This window comes from Ruditapes philippinarum, unplaced genomic scaffold (assembly GCF_026571515.1).
Source record: "Ruditapes philippinarum isolate M1 unplaced genomic scaffold, ASM2657151v2 ctg4148_1_1_1_1, whole genome shotgun sequence".
Taxonomy (NCBI): Eukaryota; Metazoa; Mollusca; class Bivalvia; order Venerida; family Veneridae; genus Ruditapes; species Ruditapes philippinarum.
The window spans coordinates 40,833-68,625 of NW_026861119.1; the positions used below are offsets into that span (position 1 = coordinate 40,833).

Below are 27,793 nucleotides of genomic sequence, written 5' to 3' on the forward strand. Positions count from 1 at the left end.
GTTGTTGATGAGACATATTAGGCCAGTGTTTTCTCGCTACTGGCTGGAAAAAGCTTTTAGAGGTTAAGGTCATGGTGATTTTATCCTCAAAATCAATAGGGGTCATCTACTGGTCATGACCAACCACCACAACATAGCTTTAAAAAGTAGGCCAAAGTGTTCTCTAGTTATTGGTCAGACAAGGTTGAGATGACATATGTACCGACTCCAGTTTGCTCCCACTTTTTAAGTAGGTATCAATAACTATGGTTACTCAAACATATGGTTTCCTCAAAACATTTAAAAATTCTGTATTTTTGCGAATCAAATAATAAGGAACAGCTGACCAACATCCAGAAACATATTACATCAGAAATTTTGATGCCTAAAAGAATAAAGTAACAACTTTTAGTACAGATATTTTATTACATATAAAAAGCTTGAATATGACATGAAGTCTACCACCAAAGTGCAAATCCTACAGATGGAAAAATAAAATGGTAAACAAGAAAGGTTAACATAAACTAATAGGAAGTCATGACTAACTGTTCTTATTACTGAACTCTTAATGTCCTATTTTTTTTCTGGAAAAAAATGTTAAAAATATAAATCAAAACCTTAATATCAAAATGTCAATATTTCTTAAGGTTCCAAATATGTATCATAAAATAATACACCTGTAAGAAGTGGTTTATAAAATTTGCCTTGAAATATATTTAAATGAAGGAATAGCAAGGAATATACGAAATAATCCAAGCAACCACCTTGTGATGAAATGACTATGTTGTAACCTTAGTGCAGTAATAGGTTAACCTCTTATATAATCAATAGGAGTTAACCCATTATTGCACTAAGGTGACGACAGATTAATAAACTGTTCACACAGAGAAGAAACTATAGCAAAGAAGTGTTAGCTAAATAAATCCACGGCAGAATTTTTAAAGATTAATTTCAAGTTATCAACATGCATATCATATCAAAGAATTTAAGGAAGTTAAAAAAACAAAGATAAATCTTTTCATCATTTTTTTCAATGAAGTCATGATTAAAGGAAATTATTACAAAAAATCAAGACAAAATAATAAAAAAAAAATTATGTAAAAAAAAAAAAGGAATAACAATTTATACATAGAGCTATAAAAACATCACAATCATTTGGGGTTTTTTATTTTCATTTTTCACACATGTTAACATCGTCATATAAAGACTGTTGCACATAAAATGACTATTTCAGCAACCAGGTATAAATATGGTTATGTTTGTAAGCAAATATCAGAAAAGAAAGGCTGCACAAAAATACCTTGTTTTAAACTGCCGATAAAAACACTGAAAATTTTTCTAAAATAACTTATTACCATTAACGCAAAGAATTTATTTTTACAAAAAAGTCCTTTCCGCAAAATGTTTAACAGACACATCTGTGGGTTTTGGTCACAGAGGGCCTTAGTATTCAACATACGTTATAACAATATTTTAGAAATTCATTTTTTAAATTAACTTATTACATATTGGTCCTGATTGTTGATGAATAAAAAAAAAACAACAACACCTACAAGAAATTAGAAATGCTAAAATAAGTGGTGTATCTAAGGCTTTAAAGTTTAATGGAAGCAACGACTACAAAGATTTCACAATAATGTAATAGTTTATGCAAACCTGAAAATAATAATAAAAAAAATTATCAAAATGGTAAATGACTATAAAAAAGCTTCACCAGACACAGGAGTCAAGTTTTGATGTTTTTTAAACAAGGTACTAAATGATTTTATTGACACTAGAAATGTTTAAATATAAAGATTTACTTTCCTAAAATATTTTTCTTACACAAACTGAACAAAAAATTGCACAAATTTTACACGAATAAATGAAGATTAAACTAGAAATTTTAAATGTGTAAATTAAAATAAAAAGCATTTATTTATACACAGGACACATTTTACAACTATATGATAAAAAAGACAACAACCTATCGTTATATCAACAACTCCTGTAATTTCTTATCTATACTTTCACTAGTACACATGTATATTAATGGATCAGTGCAAAATGGATGTAACTCCATTATGTAATGAGAGTTAGAGCTGTTTTGCACCAAACCCTCGATTTATTCAAATTTTTGTGAAAATGATCAGCGTACAAGCATACAAGAACTGGTTTAAACTTTGAACAACTATTTGTCTTAACAATAAAACGTATGTTTGTAAGGCACAAAAAGGTGTTTAAAAAAAACAATGAAACTGAAATTTTTTTGTCTGATATTAGGTCTATCATGATGTGTTTTTTCCCCACAATTTTCCTAAAATAATTCAATATATTAACTTGAAAAAAAAAATTATTTTGTGGTTTATATAAAAACATTAACAATAAATTCAAAGGAATTCAAAAAGAGGTGTTCATTCTAAAGTAAAATACAGTTAACTAAATAAGAAGATACGGAGGGAATCCATATATAAGTATCACAACTATTATTTATTCACATATGTTCTCTTTGTTATCAACCTGAAACTGTAAAGGTAAAATGTGGACTTTCCCATTTTAAGTGGTGGCGAGAGTAACCTAAAGTGCCTCTCAAATTCCCATTTAAGTGGTGGCGAGTAACCTAAAGTGCCTCTCAAATGCTTTATTTAACTGACAAGTGGGCACCTGAGTAAATCCACTTATTTTTCGTAAGCTAGTTGGATAGCTTCCTCGCACCAAACAATTCAAAAACTATTGTAGGATTCCAACTTGATTTGAGAGACAATTTTGATCACTTGATCGCAGATGCTCTAAATATATCTGCACAAATAGGTTCATTAAGCACCATTATAGAAAGTTTTTTGTGTTTTTTTTTTTCTTTTACAAATTCTTGCCAAAGACCTTTACGGCAATATACCCTGTTTAACATATATCCACGCATCTTGAGATATATATAAATAAATTAAATTAAATTTAAGACGTTTCAGGCTTTTAACTTGAATTCAGAAATAATATAACTCACAGCTTACAGTTACTTCTTTGAAAATAAAAAAAAATGTAAAGAATAAAAAAAGACGAAATGTGAGGGAAAATTCTCTTCCAAGCACACAAAATGAATCTAGTTACTATCAGCTTAGTGCAGTAGCAGGTTAACTTCTATTAAATATAGGAAGACTTAACACGTTACTGCTCTAAGGTGACAGAATTACATATTTTAGAAAAAAAAAATGCATCAAAATAAATCTACATGTATAAAAGCAAGATAATGTACATAATAATACAACACTGAATATAAAATGAAGGATATAACAAGCATCTTATAACTTAATATATTTTTCTACCATCAACAATTTGTCTCTAATGTCATCACATTATCCACATTTATCCTAGATGAAATCTACACAATTCTAACACATATAACTAAATTACTTTTTTTGGCCTAAAATGATTTTTTTATATAAAATTACAAACAATATCTATCAAACTGATAAACTTTCTTTCAACAATAAAATTTCACAACTTAAGTCACTCATAAAATATTAGTAAATAAATCATAAGAAAGAAAAACTTTGATCACTGGTGGTTGGAACTGAGGTAAAAACTTAGATATAAACAAGATCTACAACCTCTTGTTATTCACAATTTATAATGATTCCATTGGTTTTTCTTTTGCTTTTGTTTTTCTGACATTCTTATATGAGGGTCAACTGTTTAAAAAATCTTTTCCTTTCTTCCATGATTTTTTCCCTTCTATTCCATGATTTAGTGTTTTTTTTTAAATCTAAAACATAGTGTTAGTTTATCTAACTACATATAGCCTATGTACAACATATATGTATGATGCAATTTAAAATAAAACATCAAAATGAGATTCCTGGGGCTTAAAAATGACAATGAGTCCCTTTTTTGGTTAATGTAACAACAAATCAACTACTCAAGTTACATATATATGATGAAAATTTAGCCATTATTTTAACTTTTCAACTCTACCATCTTTATATCAAACAATTACACAACAAACATAACCCTTTTATTTATTGGTCCATTTCTTTCACAACCTTCGGATACAAAAAATTTAACTTTATATATCTTGTAGACAAAAAGATATACACTTTATGCCCCTGTATTAATAAAACCTAGGAGTATTAGAAAGGGTTAAGTCGGTGGGAGTAATATGATTATACAAATAGTATTGCTGTAATATTCTCTCATAATTTCTCGCTCATCTCTATTACCTACCCTATCATTATAAAATCTTCATTCCTGACAAAAAAACGATAAAAATGAGACCAATTTTATTGTTTGACAAGCACTCTCGTAACCATGACAAAATACCATTAAATGGACATTAAAAAATTAATTTACATAGTTGCATTTTAAATGTATTGAGGAGTTATAAAGATAAACAATGGCTCTGAACATGCATAATCATAAACGACAGACACTAGTTTGCGTCATGGATTCAGTATAGAATTTGAAATGAACTTTTTTACAAGTAACAATTTGACACAGCAATAAAAACCTCTACTCTTTTTGATTCTACTTAAAACATTAGTGGCCTATAAACACTAAAAATTTAGCATGAATTACAAAAGATATCAGTAATATCATTAAACTATACAAATTCTGTAACTTACAAACCCCCTATTCAACAACCGAAAAATCATTACTTTTAAAACTTCAAAATACAAAAATACAACAGATTTGCTTAGTCATAAATTTGGAAGCACAGCATTATTTTTCATTACACAGCTTTTATTTTCATATCTTTCACTAGCTGTAAAGTAAATTTTTGCAAAATCATTCATAATTCATGAAGAAGTATGAGGATAGTCATGACAAAATGAGTATTTTTTCCTATTTTGAAGTCTTAATTGGTAAATGTATCAAGACTGTTAACATGAACATGTATGTAATGATGAAACAGTGTGTCTGTCCCTGATGTTTCCAGTATGTTGAGATGATCACACATGATATATATATTTGATAGCTGCCTAGTTGATCCTCATCTTTACATAATAGAACACTTTTCCTGTAAAGAAGAAAATGACATTTTCATTATTATCATATTTTTTTTGGTTGGATTTTTTTTTTGGGTGGTGGGGTGGGTTACGTCACATCGACACAGTATAGGTTATATCGCGACGTTCCAGCTTAACTGATGGAGGAAGACCTCAGGTGCTCTTCCGTGCATTATTTCAGGCACGAACGGGCACCTGAGTAGAACCACCGACGTTCCGTAAGCTAGCTGGATAGCTTCCTCATTGGTTGAATTTAACATGGCACCAATACAGTATTGGTAGTATGGCAACTTTCCAGTTTAACTGGTGAAGGAAGACCTCAGATGCTCCTCTGAACATTATTTCAGACTTTCAGACACAAACGACACCTGAGACAAGCCACCAATGTGCCATAAGCTAGCTTGATAGCCTTCTGCCATAGTTTTCAAATTAAAGTGCACCACTGAATTACGAAAGAATTTCAAATTTTATGATTTTCATGAAATCAGGTAAATAGAGAATAAATGAGTTGCAAAAACAGCCAAATTAAGAATTATTATTATCAAATTGAACTCCACTATGGGAAAAAGATATTTTCTGCCATATGTCCTTTTACTGGATCTGTCTAATGCATGAAAAACTAGAGGATGCTTTTGTAAAAAAGCGCATGTCTCCCCCACTGCTGAGAATAACTGTGAATGGAAACAGGAATGGAAATGGAGATAAGATAATGTAAATACCCGGTAGTCACTTCAATGAAGGCTGTCTATGGATGGTTTCTATTGTTAAGGTTGTATGAGAAGATGCTTCCTAAACTATAAGACCAATCATCCTATGAAGTTTGAGGGCTGTAGGTCAAAAGGAACTCTAGTTATCATCCGGAAACGAGAAATTGACCAACGGTCACTGTGACCTTGACCTTTGAACTACTGACCCAAAAACAATAGGGATCATCTGCTCAATAAGACCAATCATCCTATGAAGTTTGAGGTCTGTAGGTCTAAAGGAACTCTAGTTATCATCCGGAAACGAGAAATTGACCAACGGTCAGTGTGACCTTGACCTTTGACCTACTGACCCCAAAAACAATAGGGATCATCAGCTTTATAAGACCAATCATCCTATGAAGTTTGAGGGCTGTAGGTCAAAAGGAACTCTAGTTATCATCCGGAAACGAGAAATTGACCAACGGTCACTGTGACCTTGACCTTTGAACTACTGACCCAAAAACAATAGGGATCATCTGCTCTATAAGACCAATCATCCTATGAAGTTTGAGGGCCTGTAGGTCAAAAGGAACTCTAGTTATCATCCGGAAACGAGAAATTGACCAACGGTCACTGTGACCTTGACCTTTGAACTACTGACCCCAAAAACAATAGGGATCATCTGCTCAATAAGACCAATCATCCTATGAAGTTTGAGGTCTGTAGGTCTAAAGGAACTCTAGTTATCATCCGGAAACGAGAAATTGACCAACGGTCAGTGTGACCTTGACCTTTGACCTACTGACCCCAAAAACAATAGGGATCATCAGCTCTATAAGACCAATCATCCTATGAAGTTTGAGGGCTGTAGGTCAAAAGGAACTCTAGTTATCGTCCGGAAACGAAGAATGGACTGACGGACTGACGGACGGACGGACGGACTGACGGACGGACAGGGCAAAAACAATATGTCTCCCCCCGAGGTGGGGGAGACATAATTAACACTCTTCTATTACGACAAGGAATGCATTGATTGGAAATTAACATTTTGTATAAAAAGTGAAGGTTTGTATAAGAAATTTTCCAATAAAAGATGCAATAAAATGAGAATTATTTGAAAACCAGTAAAAAAACTTACTCTCCCCTCAACATCATCATCTCCGTCACGGAGGGTTCTGTATGTTCTTGTTACACGACGCTGTGTCTTCTTTAACACCCTTGATGCCATTTCCTTAAAATGACAAATAATTTTATGAACTTGCAGCAAAAAGCAATTAAACCTATCTATCAAATCTCCCCTTTATTTATGCTGGACCAAGGACATCCACAAGTTAATTCTAGGCAATTAAACTTACAACTTTCCTTACAGTGTAAACTGAACTTGTATATCATATAGTTAAGTTACCAAGAATTTTTTGCAAGTACAATTACAGACTCTATCATGACAACTTTTTATCCCCACATACCAACCTATATTTCTTTGCTCTGAAATCATCAAAAACCTATAGAAAAATAATGTCACCTTTTTGGCATCATTTCTTGGCTTTCGACTAAGTATTAAACACATGGATGTAATATTTATTTACATTTAAATATTTATATGGTGAATTCGTTCAGATAGTTTACCAGCTATAAATAACTTCACATGTTTTATTATGTAAATCTATTCCAACATCAATAAATTCCATGGTTGGTTCCCGATTTTTTTTTGTAAATTGTAAAATCAAACTATTTTTTCTCAAACAGTCTTAAAACTAATTACAACCTCAACATAGTAAAAACCCTTTAAAATCTTATATAAATTTTATGCAAAATAAATAGTTTTGTATTTATATCAATAAAATATTTCCACAACTCACCTGATCTTCATGAAGTAGTGTGGTTTTCATTTCCTCGTCTGTGAACCATTGCTGGCCTTTCATTACGAGGTCAGATGGGGGACTGTGAGTCTGTCCAGCATTAGAACTCCAAACCTGAATTGTAATTATCAGTATGAAATTTTATAAATTAAGTTGTTATTTAAATTCAAATGGGTATCAATCTATCAGACCTTATTTTTGTAAATCTTTATTAGACTAGTGATGTTTTTAAAGCTTGCTAGATATATTCCCGACACACAAATGTTAAAAGTACTTGGCAGGGTTGAAACCTTACAGCGACGAGGGGTAAGTGGTTTGATTTCAACAACCTTATCATGTTCTTAAAGCGACATCAAAATCTTAGACTCAGTGTAATTTGTCATAATTGCTGAATGGATTCCATCAGCATGTTACAACATAAGCAAATGTTTTTTTGTTTTGTTTGTATTTTTCAAATGCCACTTAAAATCATACTTTTAAATAAGATACCTTTTATTACAGATAAATAGTTTTAAGCCATTTCCATTCAAATCATGGCATTAGAACATTAAGATTACAAATTTAGATACAATTTTTGATATGAAGTTCACTTACAGTAACAAAGTGTCCTGCAGGTAGTTTGAGATTCCTGTGAAACTTGTAGACGGTTTCTTTGTCTCCAGCTTCATGTTTGAGTATCCATCCTCCAAGTACTATATCCTGAAATCATACAGTACAGTCATTGTAGAAATAAAATGCACACAAAATAACTGTCAAAAGAACAGTAAAATGCATTTGTTCAACTTCTGTATAGGATATATCAGAAATAGACAGGTGTGTAGCTACAGATCTATAATGGCCTGTAACAAACTACAAGTTAAATATTTAATGTATTACTTACAATATATAATAAATGGAAACATCTGTTCCCTAAATTATTTTAGCTATGCATATTAAATTATCAATTTCAATGTTGGAAAGAAAACTGGCATTCTAAAGGATATTTTCAAATATTTGCTTTCATTTTCATCGTAGATCTGTAAGTGCAATGCAGTTTACCTTAATACAGTATATTACCCCCTTCTTTAATACAATCAATTTAATACAAGCCAATTCCTGTTACCTCTTCTCCTGTATTAAACAACTTTATAAATTTCCCCTCATGGTCAGTGTCATGGATCTCAATGGCACCTTTAGCTGCGGCCTCGGATTCATACTCGTAACCAGATTTGGCGCTGGTCGACTCACTAACATCTAAAGTCACACGTTTTCTTTTCAAGCCTCGACCTTTTTTGGGGGTACTGCTGTCTGATGATGTTGCAGATATGTTTAGTCTAGAAAAAACAAACAAAAGTTTATAGTATTTTTTTTCTTCACAATTTGGGAAAAGGAAAGCACCATATAAATTTGGGAATATTGAAGTACTTAGCATTAAAATTTGGGAAATAAATTACAAACCTACTGACAACCTTAAAAGAAATCCTTCTTAACATTAATACAAATTTTGAAATTTTGTCAAAGACTGACAGAGTAAAATGATAATTTGGCAATAAATATACTTTACTTTCTTCCAAATTAACATTTTTCAATATCCCATGACTTTTATTTAAGAACAATCTGCCATTTTCCTATGGTGTCATAGTTCGAAAGTGAATAGCTTTGATACAGTCTGAGAAATGAACCTTACTATACCACAGAAAATATGAGAAATATACTGTGACATTGACCTTTGAGCCAGAGACATTTGACTTGCACATAACATATTGTTTATTTATGTGATCATATGTACTTATGTTTTTCAAAACCCATCTTGCATGTACAAATTACAGACTGGACACATGTTTCTACTTTTTCGAACACACACACACACACCCATGGACAAAATAAAACCCACATATCATTTTTATAATGTGGCATTTAACATCACATTTAAATGAAATGCAAGATTTAGGCTGAAAATGCAAAATTGTCAGCTATCTAGGCTAAGGTCAAAATCAAACTTCCTTAAACAATATTTTCCTCATTGAAAAATCTGACCTTATAATATTATAAGGATCATCTATCATTAGTACTCAATACTTCCTCAATTGTGTAGTTTGCTAATAACCTTTTTTTTTCAAATTTAGCAGCACAAAAGTTTCAAATTAAGTAAAGTAAAAACAATTTTTTCAAATGGTCAGATGGAGTTGCATAATCTCCATAGTACATCTATAACCAATGAAATATTGATAATATTACAAAGAAATGAAATATGAATAAACTATGTACTACATTTTTTTTTCTTTAAAGAGGTAAAACACAACTTGTTAAATTCTTTACCTCTCCTCCTCCCCTTCCAACAACTGTCTGTAAGCCTTGATTTCAATGTCTAATTTAAGCTTGACGTCAAGGAGATCAGCATATTCCTTGGTCTGATCATGAAGGGCTTGACGGAGATCCATGATCTCTGTGTCTTTCTGAAGCAAGCGCTGCTCAAACATATCACACTCGGATCTTAGCTGATTCTCCAAATCCTCAATTCTAGACAAGTACCCTGCATTCTGTAACAGATATTTTTAATATTATATTTACTAAAAATTGTTGTATGGTTATGATTATGTATGTTTTCTTTAAAAAGGTTTTTAATTTTGGTCTGTTTTTTATGTTAAACTAAATCCATTTTATCAAATTTAGCTAAATTCAAAGAAATTATGTTATTTGAAAACTAAAAAGATGCTGTTCAAAGTGATAATGCTTGAAGTAAATCAGTCAAATATTAAATATTGTTTCCATATCTGAAAGTCACATAATAAAACTCGAACTATTTACTAATAATTGCAATTTTACCCTTAGTTAAAATAAATTGTCAAAATTCTTAATGTAATGCAGGAGTGCAAGTTACTTGATATATTGTGTATACATTTTGCAAAATCTTAAAAATTCTATATTACAATATAGAGAATCTTGTTAAAAATTTTATGCTAATAAAGATGTTTTTTGGGAGTCTGCAAATCCTGGATTCTGGAATAATCCTGAAAGACTTTTATCTATGGTGCTGTGTCGAAAAACCAACATTGGGATCCACAGGTCTTACACCTAATGCTCTAATGAACACATTGAGCTGTTGGTGAAAACTGTTATCTTAGACCCAAGGTGTGGTCTATAATCTAGTGACCTAATGCTGTAGATACTGAACATGAGCTAATTGGAACTACTGAATTTCACCTAATTAAAGTGTTCATACCTGAGCCTTGAGTTTAGTAATTTCTGATGAGAGTTCATCTACTCGACGTTTGGTCAGCAAGTAGTCCTCTCTGGACGAGCTACCAACAGACATACTTCTATCCAATGCACCTTGAAGATCATTCACCTGTAATATACAACAACTTGAATAACATTTACAAGAAACAATACTAGATTATAACAAAACCATGACTATGCCAGTCAATTTCCACTGCCTCAATCATTCCTATTATATAGAAAATTCAATTCAGGTTACAAAACGAAAGATTGGTAGCTTTACCAAAGTCCAGGTTCTAAGCAAATATAAAATATGCCCCAGAGAGACAAAGGCTTCTTGAGAGCTTAAAAAAAACAACAAAAAAAACCAAAAACCTTCCACCTTAAATGAATGAATAGATAGATGGTTTACAACTAGCAATTAATTAAGATTCCATAATACTGTAATTTTTATGAAATCTAATATTTACAAAAATAGACGTTTTTTTTTTTAATTCTCAGATTTATTTTTTCTCAATTCAAAATGATTGTCTTTCATTCAACCCTCAACACCTGTATAACAAAAATTTTCCTCAGTCTTTGGAAATCTTTCAACTCCATGATTTTTTTGTATTCTTATCTTTCAGTACATCAAGTTACTGATCATTTGAGAACGATGCTTGATCTGTAACCAAATCTGGTTACAAAATTTAGAATACATCGTAACTGTAAAAAATTACCCAGCCATTCAAACAAATAAAATAGCCATAAACAACTTTGTAAGGATTTAAAACCAATATAACAGCAATTAAGTGTACATAAATATTGCTCTTAAATGACCAGATACTGTTATAAAAGTATACAAATCTATTTATCTATTTGCAATTGTCTTAATAATATACCTTGTGTACACATCATTATTTGAGCCGCGTAACGACAAAACCAACATAGTGGGTTTGCGACCAGCATGGATCCAGACCAGCCTGCGCATCCGCGCAGTCTGATCAGGATCTATGCTGTTCCCTATCAGTTTCTCTACTTGCTATAGGGTTTGTAAGCGAACAGCATGGATCCTGATCAGACTGCGCAGACTGGTCTGGATCCATGCTGGTCGCAAACCCATTATGTTGGTTTTGTCGTGACGCGGCTCATTTACAGGTTTAGGAACACAAACAAAGATCAAATATTTTTATTTTTGCTACAAAACTGTAATTAATGTGAACATTAATTATTATTTTTTGCTATTTCAAAGAAAATATATCTCTATGGAAAACATTTCTATTTTTGCCATCAACATCAAATTCTTCGAATCATATTATGTAACCTGAACCTTCAAATAAAAGTTAAGCATATCTTAAGCTGAATAGTTGATCTGTATCTTACTTGAATGTTTGTATTTAACGTTAAGTCAACAAACAAAAATAGTTATTTCATACAAATGATGAATGATATTTTTATCATTCAATTCTAAAAATTACATTTAAATCAATACACTTTCAATATTAAACATAAAAGTAAACATTTTTAAAAATAATATTTCACTATTTATAATAAATACATAATGAAAATATTGGCAAGTCAAATATTAGCGGAAATTTTTCAGCACTTATGGCTGGTCAATTATGAGGGTAATATTTTGTACCAATAACTATTAAAGGGTAATAAGTAAAAGCAGTATTATTGATAATAACATTCTCCTCTCATGAAAATGTGTTAAAAAATGTCCAGATACAAGAACTACAAAAAATATTAAAAGTTTTTGTTAGATTGTCATCATTTTTTTCCAAGGTTAAATTTTGCTTTATGATTATTCATTTATTTAACCCTTTCCCCCATGAGCATATTGTGAAAAATGGCCGTTTTCACTGAAAAGCCTCCTGTTACAAGTTCAAACTGCTATGAAACTATGAAAAATGCTTCAATACTAATCAAACTTGGCACAAATGTTGACTGGACCGTTGCCTTTGTAACGACATGCTCAGTCTTAAATTTCCTGTTACCATGGCAACGAGGGGACATCTCAAAATTGCCAAAAATCACTATTTTGCCTCGATTTTTTCCATCAAAATTTATTTCAAAGTGCTGCAACTGCTCAAGGGATTGAGATAGAGTCAAATGTTTTTCAGCGTTGGTTAAACGTTACATTATGATCGGCCTGGGGCCATTTTTAGCCTCTCACAAGTGCAAAATTTTCTTGGCGATGAGGGGGACTCCGCCCCCTTCAAACCCCCCTAACAGAAGGGGGCACATCCCCCTTCTGGCAACCCCCTGATGTATCTTTTGGATGGGGGGCGGCGCCGAAAAAGTGCTCAATTTTTTTAGCAACATTTCTCAAAAGAAACCTTATGTTTGGGGCCCAAATAGGACATTTTTTCACTATTTGAGGCCTAAAAAAAGGGGGGGGGGTCGAAAGTGCGTTGTTTCGCGTTATATATGTGGTAAAGGGTTAACAAAAAATGATGAAAAACTTTGGAATCACCTAAAAACTAGTTTTTCCATGTTAACATGTGGTCTTTCACCTAATTTTGGTGAAAAATTGTTGTTTTGTAACATTTATAATTTTTTTAGTTAACCCTTTCCCCCATGAGCATATTGTGAAAAATGGCCGTTTTCACTGAAAAGCCTCCTGTTACAAGTTCAAACTGCTATGAAACTATGAAAAATGCTTCAATACTAATCAAACTTGGCACAAATGTTGACTGGACCGTTGCCTTTGTAACGACATGCTCAGTCTTAAATTTCCTGTTACCATGGCAACGAGGGGACATCTCAAAATTGCCAAAAATCACTATTTTGCCTCGATTTTTTCCATCAAAATTTATTTCAAAGTGCTGCAACTGCTCAAGGGATTGAGATAGAGTCAAATGTTTTTCAGCGTTGGTTAAACGTTACATTATGATCGGCCTGGGGCCATTTTTAGCCTCTCACAAGTGCAAAATTTTCTTGGCGATGAGGGGGACTCCGCCCCCCTTCAAACCCCCCTAACAGAAGGGGGTACATCCCCCTTCTGGCAACCCCCTGATGTATCTTTTGGATGGGGGGCGGCGCCGAAAAAGTGCTCAATTTTTTTAGCAACATTTCTCAAAAGAAACCTTATGTTTGGGGCCCAAATAGGACATTTTTTCACTATTTGAGGCCTAAAAAAAAGGGGGGGGGTCGAAAGTGCGTTGTTTCGCGTATATATGTGGTAAAGGGTTAATAATTTTTTTTTTTTCAAGAGTAAATTTGCCATTTGCCAAAGGTAGGACAAATAAATATATTTAGAATACAGGAATGGGAACAAATTTTGACCATTAAATGTCCGAAAGCTACCACTAATTTGAGTAAGTTCTGTGTTTCTTTCTTTTGTTTTTTCAATTGCAAAATTGCTGACTAACCTTTGTAGCATAAAGTTCCTCCAGTTCCTCATGTGTTTGACGTATAGCTTCATCATGTTCTAGTCTGGCTTGTTGCAGTGCATCAGCGAGTTTACTGTCATAATCTTCTCGTATTCCTTGATCAATCTCATCATATTGCGTAGTTGTTCTTGTACGTGTTTCATTCAATTCCTTTAACATAATAAATTATCTGATCTTAATGTTCGACCATTTATTTACATGCAAAAACTTGTCTTTATCAAATGTTATAGTTAATTGTTATTGTTTAATGCTTGCCCTAAATATTCTATATACATTTTAACAGATTGATATCTTATTATAATCTCAAATGATATATTTACTGTAAACTGGTAAAGATCTTGCCTGTCCTTTTATAATGCCTTATTTTATAATGAATTTGTGAATCGACAACTTGACAATCTGCTCAGTACACAAGTTCATATCACAGTGTTAGTGTTTTAAAGTTTTAAAGCAAGTCCCTTCAACTTAGACTAAACAAAGTTCAACAGTTTGTCTTAATAAACAAGCATTTGATAGTATTGCGGGCAATACAGTAGTCCCCTACCGGTCCCTCAAAAAGTTCTTTAATTGTCATACACTCCTGTGTATTGCCATTTATAATGAATTTGAGGATGAAGTCTGTATTTGAAAATATCGACCACAAAACATAATAAAATAAGTTTGTCTATATCACAGTAATGTGTTAAGTTTCCATGCTTAGTAAGGAAATTATGTTTATACAACCTTGTCATATTATTACGATGTGGGATTTTAAAGTAAATCCTATAAGGAATGAAGAAGTTGGAGTGAAAATACCAGTTTCTCGAAAAAAATCTAAGTTCAAGGGGGACATAATTCTGGAAATAGTCTTGCTAGAGTATTTAACCTTCTCAAAAATGTCGAGTGATAATAAGAAACATATATATGAAGTTTGAAGTAGATACATTAGGAAATAAAGAAGTTATTTAAAAAAAAGACAACATTTTTTCCCCTAAAAAATCTAAGTTCAAGGAGGTAATATTGATATTTTTTGTGCTAGAGTTATAAACCTTGTCACATATGATGTGGTTGATGACCAGGAACTTATATTTAAAGTTTGAAGTAAACACCTTAAGAAATAAAGAACATATAGTGAAAAAGCTGAAAAATTTAAATCAGAAATCTTGAAATTCAGGCTATTTGTTGCCATAGCAACCAGAATTTTCAACATAGGAAGAAAAGAAAAAAGATGTGCATAATCTCCAGACTGCCATCTACCCATATTTCAAGTTTCATAAAAATATTTTCAGTACTTTTTGAGTTATCACTGGATCCAGTTTATGTGTTAAATTTGCCATATTTTCAGACTATTTGTTGCCATAGCAACCAGAATTTTCAACATAGGAAGAAAAAAAAAAGACGTGCATAATCTCCATACTGCCATCTATCCATATATCAAGTTTCATAAAAATATTTTCAGTACTTTTTGCGTTATCGCGGGATCCAGTTTTGTGGACGGACGGACTGACGGACTGACAGACTGACAGACAGACGGACAGACAGACGGACAGACAGACAGACGGACAGACGGACGGAGGGTAAACCTAAAGTCCCCTCCGGTTAAACCGGTAGGGGACTAATAAGTTAATTACCTGTTCATACACTTGACTCTTAAAGGCTAGCTCCTCTTTCAGACTCTGTATTCTGTTTTCTAGATCTACACGCTTTAATGTTTCTTCCTCCAACTGCTTCTTCAATTCTTTAAGCTGCCTCTCAAGACTGGCAACTTCACCTCTAAGACGCTGAACAAAAGAAAACCAAACAAGGTTTCACTAATGCCTTTTAGCAAGAAAAACAACTTTTAAAATAACATCTAAAGGTTGTTAACCAAGTGCAAAATAATACATGAATTGATGAACTATTTCAGTTTTGATTATCAGGGTTTTTGTTATTAACAGATTAGCAAATCATATCATCGGTTAAAATGCTGTGAAAATCGGTTGTATTTTACTATAGATTCAAATATCCTTAGCTACATCAGTTGTTTTCGTTGGCACATCTATTGCCTCAGATATAAATGAAAACCCTGGATTATATGTATCATTCTATGAAAGGAAAAGTCAGTAATATTACACTGAAATAAATCTATTTTCAAGTTATATAAAACCCCAACACTTTGCATAGTATTATGATAATTAATATGAACTTACTGCAGCCTCTCCTTCTGCATATTTACGGTTATTTTCTGCATCATTCAGCTTAGCCTGTAGATCACCAAGCTCCGTCTGTAGCTCTAAATTCTTCTTATCAGCATTTTTAGCATCACGGTCCCTTCTGTTAAACCTGGAAGCAAATATAACAAATGTGTTAAACTAGCAAATAGTGGTCTAGTACAATACTATTTTGGTTATGAGCAGGAAGAAAGTTTAGAAAATCATGAAGCTTCATTAAGTCTTAAACATCATGCTACTATGGCAAAGTAAAGAACAATTTCTAGGACAAATCTAGAGTTTTTCTCTCTTGATTCGGAAGAGGCCTTAGCCTTTTGATTTTAGAAAGAATTATTGCTAAACTTGCTGAATTGAGAAAGTAAAAAGTTAAAAAAACCTGGTCAATTTTTTTTTATATATTTTGAAAACTGCAAAATTTATTGAAAATTTCTATTGGGAAGATGCTTTTATAATAGGTCTCAGTTTTATAAGGTGAAAACCCCCCGACAAAATTAAAGAGGCATGGCTTACCAATCATCCCAGTTTGAAGTATTGCGCAAGATCAAGAACATATGGATGCAAGTCTTATTATGTTCATGTATACATAATTACACATTGAATATTGCAATTTATGAAGGTGCTGCTCCATTTAGCCGTTTTTATTTCCCATAAATGCAACATTTCGAAGCAGTGGTACAAAATTGGACAAGACTGAGAGCAGAAATAAGTAGATTTATTTTTTAAGGCTAGTAAAAATTCAAAATTTACGAATTACAGTGAAAATTGCTTATTTACTAGTCTGACTTGCATGTAAATTTCAATTCAAACACTTATAACTGTCAAAAAATATCTTAACATGTTACCTAATATCTGTGTTCAATACATTTTTTGCATTCCTTAATAACACAAAAATGAATCCCACTTAAATGAAGTTGAGGAGTTAAATATAGTAATAAGACATATTTTGATATAAAGGAAAAGAAACCAAAGCATTTATTATGACTTAAAAGTGGATTCAACTACGGAAAAAATTCAATTGAAAAATATTTCAATTTCCTAAAATGCTAACAAATTTCCTTTGCAAACAAATCAAAATGACATTAAATCTTGCTTTAACAATTTAAGATTATATTGATAAAATAGTACGATCATGGAATACTTTTTTTCCTGAGATTATCAAAATAACAAAGTAAATGCTTCAAAAATCATTTTATTCTTTAACTGACAAAAAAAGCAAAAACAAAAAAAAACACACTCTTATTTGCACCCACTGATAAATACTGACAATGACTTTTTCAAGGTTAATGTAAAGCACATGGTAAGATTTTATCAAAAAATCCCTTTCATACCACACCTTACAGTGACTACATATTACATAACAAATTTTAGCAGTTGCCAAAGGACTTAAGCCAAAATCTTTCTACTATACAAGCTACTATAACATTATTAGCCTTGCAATTCACCCTAATGTTATAATAAGGTCTTACTCTGTATTATTTTCTTTAACCCCAGGCATTGAATAAAGTAAATGAAGCAGAAGAACTATAGCCTGTTTCAAATTGTATTTTGCATATTCACAAAACTATAACCTGGCCACATGACAGAATGCGCTCTTTTCAAAAAATGAAAAATAATAAATCAATTTTATATTTCTAAATTGTTTAACCATGGTAAAGACTCAGTCATTAACTACTACACATCAAACCTGAAGCAAGTTTTATGACAATCTCCCAACATAAAATGTCATGGCTGAATTCAGCTGCATACCAAACATTTCTCCAACACAATAAGGTATTGGCAGAACCCAACTTTAATTAATTAGCAGCAAGCATAAAATGTGCCAGTACTTTAATTACATCTGACAGAATGGACAAAAGAATAAATCGATAAAAGTATGGCATTATACCTTGGAATTTTTAATAAATTAGTGTTATTTTCATACTTATTAATTTCTTGAAAAAAATGTTTTAAACATCTCATTTTTCCAACAACATGCCAAAAATATTTTCTTTTGATATATGCCTTATTAGATGTGAAAAGATATTGTTAAGAGAAAATCTTGTGTCAATTTAAGTCTAAAACCATATAAACCCAGTGTGTAAAACGACCACAAGGGACATATTGACCATCAACTGCTCATACTTTGGTGCAAATATTTTATGATCCAATGTCAACTTGGTCATCTTGTTTTGACACAATTTGACCAGTCCTAACAACAATGAAAACAGCATTGTCCACACTTCAGCCACAACAGATTATAGCTATGCTTGACAACTTCAGTCATACATGAGTCATAAAAACTGTTTACTTTCTAGTAATGTATTAAGCAGTAAATTATTATCTGTAAACACTAAAAGATCTATAATAAATCTACTACCACTCATAAAACCTATCACTACTGCTTTGTATATTTATATAAGTAGTCAGCATTAACTTAAAATCCAAATATGTTTTTCTGGTGGACACAAAAAGGTTGAGGGACCAGGACTGTACATATCTTAAACATTTCTTATAATATAAATTTATTTTTCTTAACTTTGATTTTATTTCTTGAAGATTCATCATACTCATCTAGAGGCATTCTTGTTTAACGCTAATCAAACAAGTGAGAAAAAAAATTGGCTGAAATTGTTTAGGCACAGCTATGGAAGTTTCTTGTTCAGCTTCATTACCAAAATTAAATGATGAAAACAGCAGTTTTCATACATAAACACCACTTATGAGTTATGACCTACAAGATGTGAATATTTAACACGCTTGACTAAACTTCACAACATGCTCCCACGCTAAACTATCAATCAGAGTAATCTTTCACTTGCTTACTCATCTGTAAAAGACGCTACTTACACTACAACCTACTAATGTTTTGAACCTACTTCAAAAGAGGGTTAATAGAAGTTGATGACATAAAAAGATTTATATATGCTTTTGCGGTCTCTCATTTCCGTAACAATTTTTTTTTTTTAATATAATAAAGTTCAAATCAAATTGTTTAAAGTGTTATTAGAATTCTTACTAAAATAAAAAATATAAACTGAAAATTATAAAGTTACAGAGAATTTTACACTCTTTATTGAACCTAACTTCAGCATATCATATAACTGCTTTTTAGGAAGAATTCAAGCTGACTAATAGACAGAAGTTGAGAACAATTATATTATAGCTTTAATTAGCACTAACCTGATAGCAAACTACTAATAATGTTTTCATCATGCTTGTAAAATTCTCATTACTAGTAGCCCCCATTGGTTGTAAGCTTAATAATCCTTATTTTTTCTACTTCTTAAACACTGTACATTGAAAAAAGTTAACTGAATAAATGCTTATTTTTGGTTACAATTGTATAGGGATTTTAAATCTATAGATTGTTTATAGTTTATACTGTCATTCAATAATTTTTACAGACCATATAAGAAATTGAATAATGTTTTGATTGTTTTCAATGACCTGGAGTCTATTTTATCTATCAGCAAAATTTTCATGTAAACAAATGTACCAGCAAAATAAGTGTTTACAAATATACTAGTAAACATCAACAATTTTTGTTTTGTAAAAGAAAAAATTTAACAGTACTTTTTTGTAAAGCTTAGCCCCCCAAAAGAAGTTTGGCTCAGTCAGTGCAAAAACAGACTTTTGCAGTTTAGTATCTTGTGAAACGCTTGATAACATATGCATAGTACATTGTGATTGTTTGCACTTGCATAGCAGACCTTTTGTTCTTTACATAGAACACTACCAGTAAATGAATACATTCCTAATATTAAAACATGTCTGGGTTTTTTTTTATTTTTCATTATAAAATTACTGACTGTCAGTCTGCATCAACATGCTTTTGTTTAAAGGAAATACCTTATATAAGAAAAAAGGGCCTAAAAAAAGCTATTCTTTAATAAATCCATTATATGGCTAACTTTTTCCTAAACCAAACTATAAGCATTCAAAACCCCTGTTGAAATTTGCATAGAATTTGCACAAAATTTAAAAAGTGGGCGAACAATCAGTTTTCAAAATTTAGGAAGTACTAAAACCCCCTATTAATTTCTCCTTAAGGCTACCAAATTTTGCAAATTAAAAATCCTACAACTACTGATATTTTTGGATATATAAAAACAAGTTTGAACAATTGAAAAATCGATTGCTATTGAAATTACAATATTGCAACGTTATTTTACCAATCTGTTGCCAAGTAGAATTCAAAATTTGAATTCTTTCAAGGACAGATTTACTGCCTTTGTATCATGAGTGACTTTTTATTTACCATTATTTAATAGAACTTGTTAAAAATTTGTGTTGAATTTGAGTTCCATTATCCCAAAGTATGCCAAAATCATGCATATTTTCCTCAAGAAAAAGGCTGAGGCCCCTTCCCCAAAACTGGTGTTTTGGCCCTGTAAGAAAATAAGAATTAAAAATCTAGGCCTAAAAAAACAGTTTTGTAAGGGTAACATGCTCTCAAGGATGTTTTTTTTTTATTCATTCAAGAATTTCAAGGACCGGGACGTCATACAAATTGTCCTCCTTTAACGCCGTCCATGGACCCTTTTCCGATGTAGATATGGAAATTTCTGACATCCCTCCCGGGTGGCACAAATACATCCCTTCAATGTTTTCAAAAGACATTTAAGGTGTAACTATCTTAAACTCTCGGCGTTCTGCCGTTTGGTGAAGATCACACGCCGTTTTACAAATATTGACGATGTGATCCGCCATTTTGTAACTAAGAGCGGCGATAAAACCTGTACCGTACCTCAATAATACGGTATTTTCATCGATAAAAAACGGTAGGGTCGGCGTAAATTATTAGGTAGGGTCGGGTGACCTGAACAAAACAATTTTTTTTTAGGCCTTATCAATAAAAGCTATTTTTTAATTAAATCACTTAATATGTTCCATAACTTTATCACAGTAAATTTTCCATCTGGACCTTTTTTCAACACCTTTTTGTTCAGTGACTCATGTTGGTGGCATTCACAAAATGTTGAAAAAATAGTATGCATAGAATTGTGCACTTGAAAATAAAAATGTGGGCGAGTAAGTCATGGCTTTTCTACTATTGTATGTGATAAGGATGTTTGTTATTACTATAAACCTGCCTATTAATTATTTATTAACAGGACATACTGCTCATAATATATTGCACACTTGAACAACATTCCTACTACAATACATCATTACATGATATCTGCTTTGGGATAGGTCACAATACAAGATTCTAACTGAATTTCAATTTAAACAAACAAATTGTCTACTTGAATTCATACAATATCTGTAACGTATATCTTTTACCAATACTAAGACAGATTAAATACTGTCAGGACTTTCTATCATGAAAAGTAAAATAGACATAATCAATCATTATTACATTATGACATATGTCATTAAATTATACAAATAACAACTGCTAATAGTAATATAACTAATAAGAATCAAATGGTTATTATATTAATAAATCATTACAAAGTAGATCACATAATTTAAATATAATATCTATCTATGATCATCTGTCTTGTAAACATACAAATATTTTGAAATAATCTGTGACATGAATTTGTTAAGAACATACTATTTGTAGATGACATGTCATGTACTATTAATATGCATTTTTATTAGTCTTTATTTAATATTTATACTATGAAACAGACTATAATATTATAGATCTATACCTGTCAAACTTAATTAAATAAATAAAATGTGCTATATTTCATGCGTGAATAAAATGAAACAAGAAACTGTTATTTACTTTGCCTGCCAATCATCGGCTTCAGTTTTGTATTTGCTTGCATCTAGTTGTAATTTCGCTTTCTCTTTCGCTGTGTCATCCAGAAGCTTGCGAGCCTCTCCAAGCTCAGATTCGTAAAGTGATTTGATGTTTGTAACTTCACGAGTGACTGTTTCCTCGGAAGATCTGACTTGAACAAGTAATCTACTATTTTCAGTCTCTAAATAACGCACTCTATCAATGTACGCCGCCAACCTGTCATTAAGATTCTGAAGCTGTTCTTTCTCCTGCATCCGCGTGATACGAGCGGGGGATGGTGAGCGTGCTCGTCGACCCGGTGAGACGCCGGCCCTTGGCGTTTCTCCCGACGTTGACTCTGTGACCGTCGTCGTCGTTGATTTCCGACTCTGTCTAGACGCCATGTTTAAATTTGACTATCAATTCCTAAATTAAGTTCCTATTATCACTCCTATTTGCTGAACAAACAAAACTATCACAAACACTGCTACCGGTAAAGATGGCCGATTCTCTCGCGATAAATCCCGCGGTTTGTGTCACGTGATATCTTCATTTGCATATTTTACCTGTACTGTATATATTTAGTTGGCGTTTGATTTTTCCGACGCTTTCAGTTTTGATATTAATGGACTTAAACACAGAGCGTGTCAATTGAGTTAACAAAAATATTTAAAAAGGATTTAAAGAAAAGCATTTTGACATCTGTGTTAGATCTATATCTACTTATTGTTTTTTTTTTCTGAATAGAGATCTACATCTGAACTGTCTAGTTAATTGCACGAGAGAATGGATGTCCAAGTAATTGGTTTTTGGTGTTGAAGTCTTTAGAGATAAAACACTGATAAAGTAGATTGGGTTACTCGATAAATAAATAAAAACATGGCTTGTGTACCTACTTTATATCTGGCTGTACCACATACACCAGCGACTTATTAATTAATACAAAATATAGCTCTGTGCTAGCCCGAAACTCGTTGATACTTTTGGCATGGAGCTAAATATAGTTTGCATTTGGGAATAAAATAATCACAAAATACTAGATATGTCCTAAAAACACAATTCTTTTTCATCCCTGTTTAGAATGGGATACATGGATACAAGGGTTACATTGGTTACTTATGGTTACACAATGTTTTAATAGACAACGTATTCTTTTTTCCAAAAAAAATATTTGATGCATGAATTTTGTTGGTCATACAGTCATACAGGGGACACAATACCACAAGGGTCATACAGAGGGATACATGAATATTTTGTTTATTTTAGTCCATCTCAGAGAGTCATACAGTCATACAGGGGACACACAATACCACAAGGGTCATACAGAGGGATACAGGAATATTTTGACCATTTATAAATAGTCCATCTCAGAGAGTCATACAGTAATACCAGGGGACACATAATACCATAGGCCCTGGGCCAGTGTGAAATTTGCGTTGAAGATGTGCTAAATTGACCTCTTTACACACCAATCTTCCTTATATACTATATTCCAATTAAAAATTCCAATTTCAAAAACAGTCCATAATATGCTATATAGTTATAGACTATTATAGTTGTTGAAATATGATTTTTTTTCAAAACGGCATATATTAAGATTTTTTGATATATATGATCAGTACATGTCCTGGGATTGACAAATATGCATTTTATTTGGATTTTAAAGGCGTTTTGAGCTCCAAACCCCAAGTGTGTATTATTATAGTTGTTGAAATATGATTTTTTTTCAAAACGGCATATATTAAGATTTTTTGATATATATGATCAGTACATGTCCTGGGATTGACAAATATGCATTTTATTTGGATTTTAAAGGCGTTTTGAGCTCCAAACCCCAAGTGTCTGTGTACTGTACAGTAGATCTAATACAGTAGGCCTGCAAATTACGTGGTTTAATCTCAGATTATTTGTATGGATAGGCCCATAGGCACTTGGTTTCGGGATAAAAAGCCTGTTTTTTTTAGTAATATCGGAAAAAATGTCGAATTTAGAATCGAGACGTCTACGTTAAAAAATCGTTACATTCAATCCAATTTAAGTTATACAAACCCTTCAAAAGGCTTTTTATCCCGAAACCAAGTGCCTATGGATAGGCCTATGTCGTACAGAAAAGTGGCTTTCGTAAATTCTTAATAGATCTACACTTCTAGATCTACCTTCTTGAAATTTTTGTGACAATCCTCATATAATATAAATGTACATTAGAAGGCATTGTATTTAGAAGGGAAGAAGTAATAACTGTTGCAGTTGAACTTCAATCCATAAGGGGAAGTAACTCTTCAAAAATAGGAAATGGCTTCACCTACCTCAGTTTGCAGCGAAGATTATGACGCTGCTGAAACGTTTGCTGCAGCTTTGATGGACCAGATAGACACGGAATCTGTCAGTAATATGGTGGACGTACAAAGAGATATGTAAGAATGTTGTATTTGGCTACATCTACTTTATCCTTTAAATCACTTTTTCGGATAGACTATTTTCGGATGAAAGCTAATTAGTGCTTCATGCTAGCAGCTATTCAAGTACAATCAGTGTAGGCAATCTGGATCACCTTATGAAAAGCGTTAATTTTTTGCAATATTTTTGGAGTGCATTAGGTTGTTATTCATATAACATAATTCTAATAGCAACAGGTGTCATTTCTTTTCCAAACATTGCAGAATTGTCACACTGCTTACCATTTGAAGTTTTCTTGAAATCTTGACGTTAAATACTGATGAATGAAAATACAGAAATCAACATGAAAAAAATTCAATTGATAATTTCAGAACAAATTGTTTACGATCACTCTTAGCAGGTATACATTGTATACATTAAAGAGACAGCTATGAGATACAAGGGATCCGGGAACCAGTCCCTAGCTCTTATTGAATAGACACCTTGGTTCTTTTACATGCCCAGTGTATAGCACTGATACATGCAAGGATTACCTGTATTTCTTACCATTACACCTCTAGGTAGGTGGGAAACACTGAAAGTGTCTCTGAAAAGTCCCAAGAGTGTAACCTAGGATCAAATCCGGGACCTCAGGAGTGATAATCAGTGGTTTAACTATCGTGCCACCTATCTGTATAGGTATCTTGTACATTAGACAAACATTAAACAGTAACTACAGAAAAGATCATTTGAAAATATTAAAGCCTTCATTTAAAAAAAAGGTTATCTAAACAACTCGTCATTCAAGTACTTCTTGGATCACTGAAAATATATATTTCCTTACACACAGGTGCTGATTTTTTAAAACTTATATCAACTGATTTTTTCGTCTATGGATACAATAGAAACATATCATGTTGTTTTTATTGATGAATAAAAACAAAATTGAATGATGTGATTTGGATTGCCTTAGATTCATATTGCCTACACTTACTGTATACAGATTCTAGACAATGTAATCTGATAATTGTAACATACCTGTAAAGTGCACTTTGCAAAATAATTACGGAACAAATAAAGTTTTGCCTAGATGCATCATTCAGTTAATGCCTTACATGATCTAAAAAGTACTTTATTTAAGTGGAGATAAGTTTGTATGAGTTTCAGGCAGGCAATTAGAAAAAATGATTTTACATTGACAGGTTATCAAGATTTGAAAAGACCAATGAGATGTTAATAAATTTCAACATACTGTCAGCAAATAGATTTGCAATAACAAGCCAGCAGTTCAGGAGACATACACAGCTGATGTATGAAATGAAAAAGGATTTAGACTCCATTTTCAAAAGGATAAGGTAAGTTTTTTGCTGAATGATTTTAAGTCACGTTAATTTCATTAACATATTTGAATTTTTTTTGCTTTAAAGAAAGTCCCTTGATTAGAGAAGGTATTGGATGGCAATGATATACTGTATCATGCAAATATATACATGTACTGATAGTTTTATGCAATTTCTTTTTTTGCCAAGTATTATACCCTGTGACAAATAAATGATTTTTCATTCATGCAAAAAGAAAAAGTAAATAATAATTGGCAACATTTACATGAAGAAAGTTGTTGCATGTATTTGTATTGTATTTGCAGCATCCCCATTCAATGGAATTAATTCCAAAGTACTTAAAAATTGTAATTAGCACTCACTTGACCATTTAAATGCAATTTATGTATTTACTATAAACTTTGTCTAAATTACTTGTTATTAAATCTTTTATCTGCATTGTTATTTGCATTTTAAAACCTTTAAGTTATGGATCCTTTATTTACAATTTATAATTTAGCGCCTTATTGTGAATTGCATTTTGACAGCATTTTGGTATTGTTGCTATTACTCAACATAACACAAATTTTTAAGAAATATATAGATTTATTTTCTATTTAGTTAGAATGATTGGATGATCCTGGTACAAAGGTTTAAAAACAAGTGTGCATTGAATTTTTATGAAGATTTCTTTAATGAATATTACTGTGTATTCATTGCAGGGTTATCAAAGATAAGCTTGGAAAGTCATACCCAGAATCTTTCAAAGGTAAATTTGTTTAAAAAAGCTGAATTAAATTTTTTCTAAGTTTCACATGGTGAGAAAAATGACAGCCTGACCAGGACTTGAACCCGGGACCCTTAAAATACTGTTCCATGGTTCTACCGACCGAGTTATCTGGTCGCTTACACCTCTCCCCTAAATAATGGTGAACAGTTTTGAACCATGACATAGTTTTTTACTTCCCCACTATATTAAAATTAAATTAAACTCTGAACAATATGCAGTCATGTCAAATCCTTTTGAATACATATAATGATTTGTAAATGAACCACATATCTGAGTTTTGTAACCAAAAATATAAACAGAAAGTTTTTACCAGCAGAATGATGAATTGATATTTTAAAAAAGTTAAGATAATTCTTTATCCCTCTTTGTGATCTTTTAGTATGCGGAAGTTCAGCTCCAATTTTAGAAGATGAGGAGGAAATAGAGGATGATGTTGCCACGGAAACAAGCCAATCATCCCAGAATTCTGTAATACATCATGGGAATGATACACCAACTGTGGTATCCACTACAGGAGTACAAAACACATTAGATAGACAGAAAGGTGAACCTACAAACACAAGCAATAGTGATCAATTAAACACTGATGCTGACACCAAAACACTGGTGGATATTTCTGAAAGTGCTACTTGATATAAAGAATTAAATATCACCTTAAAGGGACTCCACTAAGGTTTTATGAAATGAAGACACTTAAAATATTTTTTTAGAGACTTGTGTACTTTGATGTAGGTCTCGATCGACTTGTGTGCAAAGTTTCAGATCATTCTCTTAATCCAATTTCCCAGGATAATTTTTTATATTGTGCAAAATGACCACAATGAATGTGTTTAATGCTTTTCAATAAAGCCATGCTAAAAGTCGAGCCAAAAAATTGATTTTCAATTTAACTCTAGAGTATATTTCAGAATTATCTGTTACAGATTTTTCCATTTTTAGTGCATCACATGATCTATATAAGAATTTCAAATTTTGTGCTTTTAGGATTTTTGTCCTCAGTAGAGCTCCTTTAAAGCTAGAGCAAATAGGTCTTTAAAAAAAAAAGTTAAAAAAAGGTAAGGTATTTCTGCCAAAAATTTGGCACCACAGGCCAATTGATAGGTCATCAACTTGTGCTAGAAGCTATTAAGATTGTGCAATATTGTTACTGTTGTAATGTTTTTATATTGCAATGTATTGTGTTGTTAATAAAATTTGTTGTAAATTTCTTGATTTTGTTAAAAAATAATTAATTTAGTTAGTGTGTGATTAAAGTTTAAAGCTTATATGAACCATTCTTGTGTTTATTTGTGTTTAGCTAACCAGTACAGGTTGATTTTATGATT

General features: G+C 31.9%; 2 protein-coding genes across 2 annotated transcripts; one reads left to right on the forward strand and one right to left on the reverse strand.

Moving 5' to 3' along the window:
• Positions 1-385: 385 nt before the first annotated feature.
• Positions 386-22,513, reverse strand: LOC132714581 (prelamin-A/C-like). Its single transcript, XM_060697470.1, has 11 exons — positions 21,987-22,513; positions 16,247-16,379; positions 15,689-15,838; positions 14,058-14,228; positions 10,706-10,831; positions 9,802-10,022; positions 8,606-8,816; positions 8,098-8,202; positions 7,504-7,617; positions 6,783-6,875; positions 386-4,969 (listed from the first exon to the last, which is right to left on the reverse strand). The coding sequence occupies exons 1-11, from the start codon at positions 22,385-22,387 to the stop codon at positions 4,949-4,951; spliced, it is 1,746 nt and encodes a 581-aa protein (XP_060553453.1). The 5' UTR covers positions 22,388-22,513; the 3' UTR covers positions 386-4,948.
• Positions 22,514-24,165: 1,652 nt separating this feature from the next.
• LOC132714584 (kxDL motif-containing protein 1-like) lies at positions 24,166-27,225 on the forward strand. The gene is made up of 4 exons (XM_060697472.1): positions 24,166-24,397; positions 25,562-25,714; positions 26,401-26,447; positions 26,848-27,225. Exons 1-4 carry the CDS (start codon positions 24,276-24,278, stop codon positions 27,099-27,101), a joined length of 576 nt encoding a protein of 191 aa, XP_060553455.1. The 5' UTR covers positions 24,166-24,275; the 3' UTR covers positions 27,102-27,225.
• The last annotated feature ends 568 nt before the right edge of the window (positions 27,226-27,793 follow it).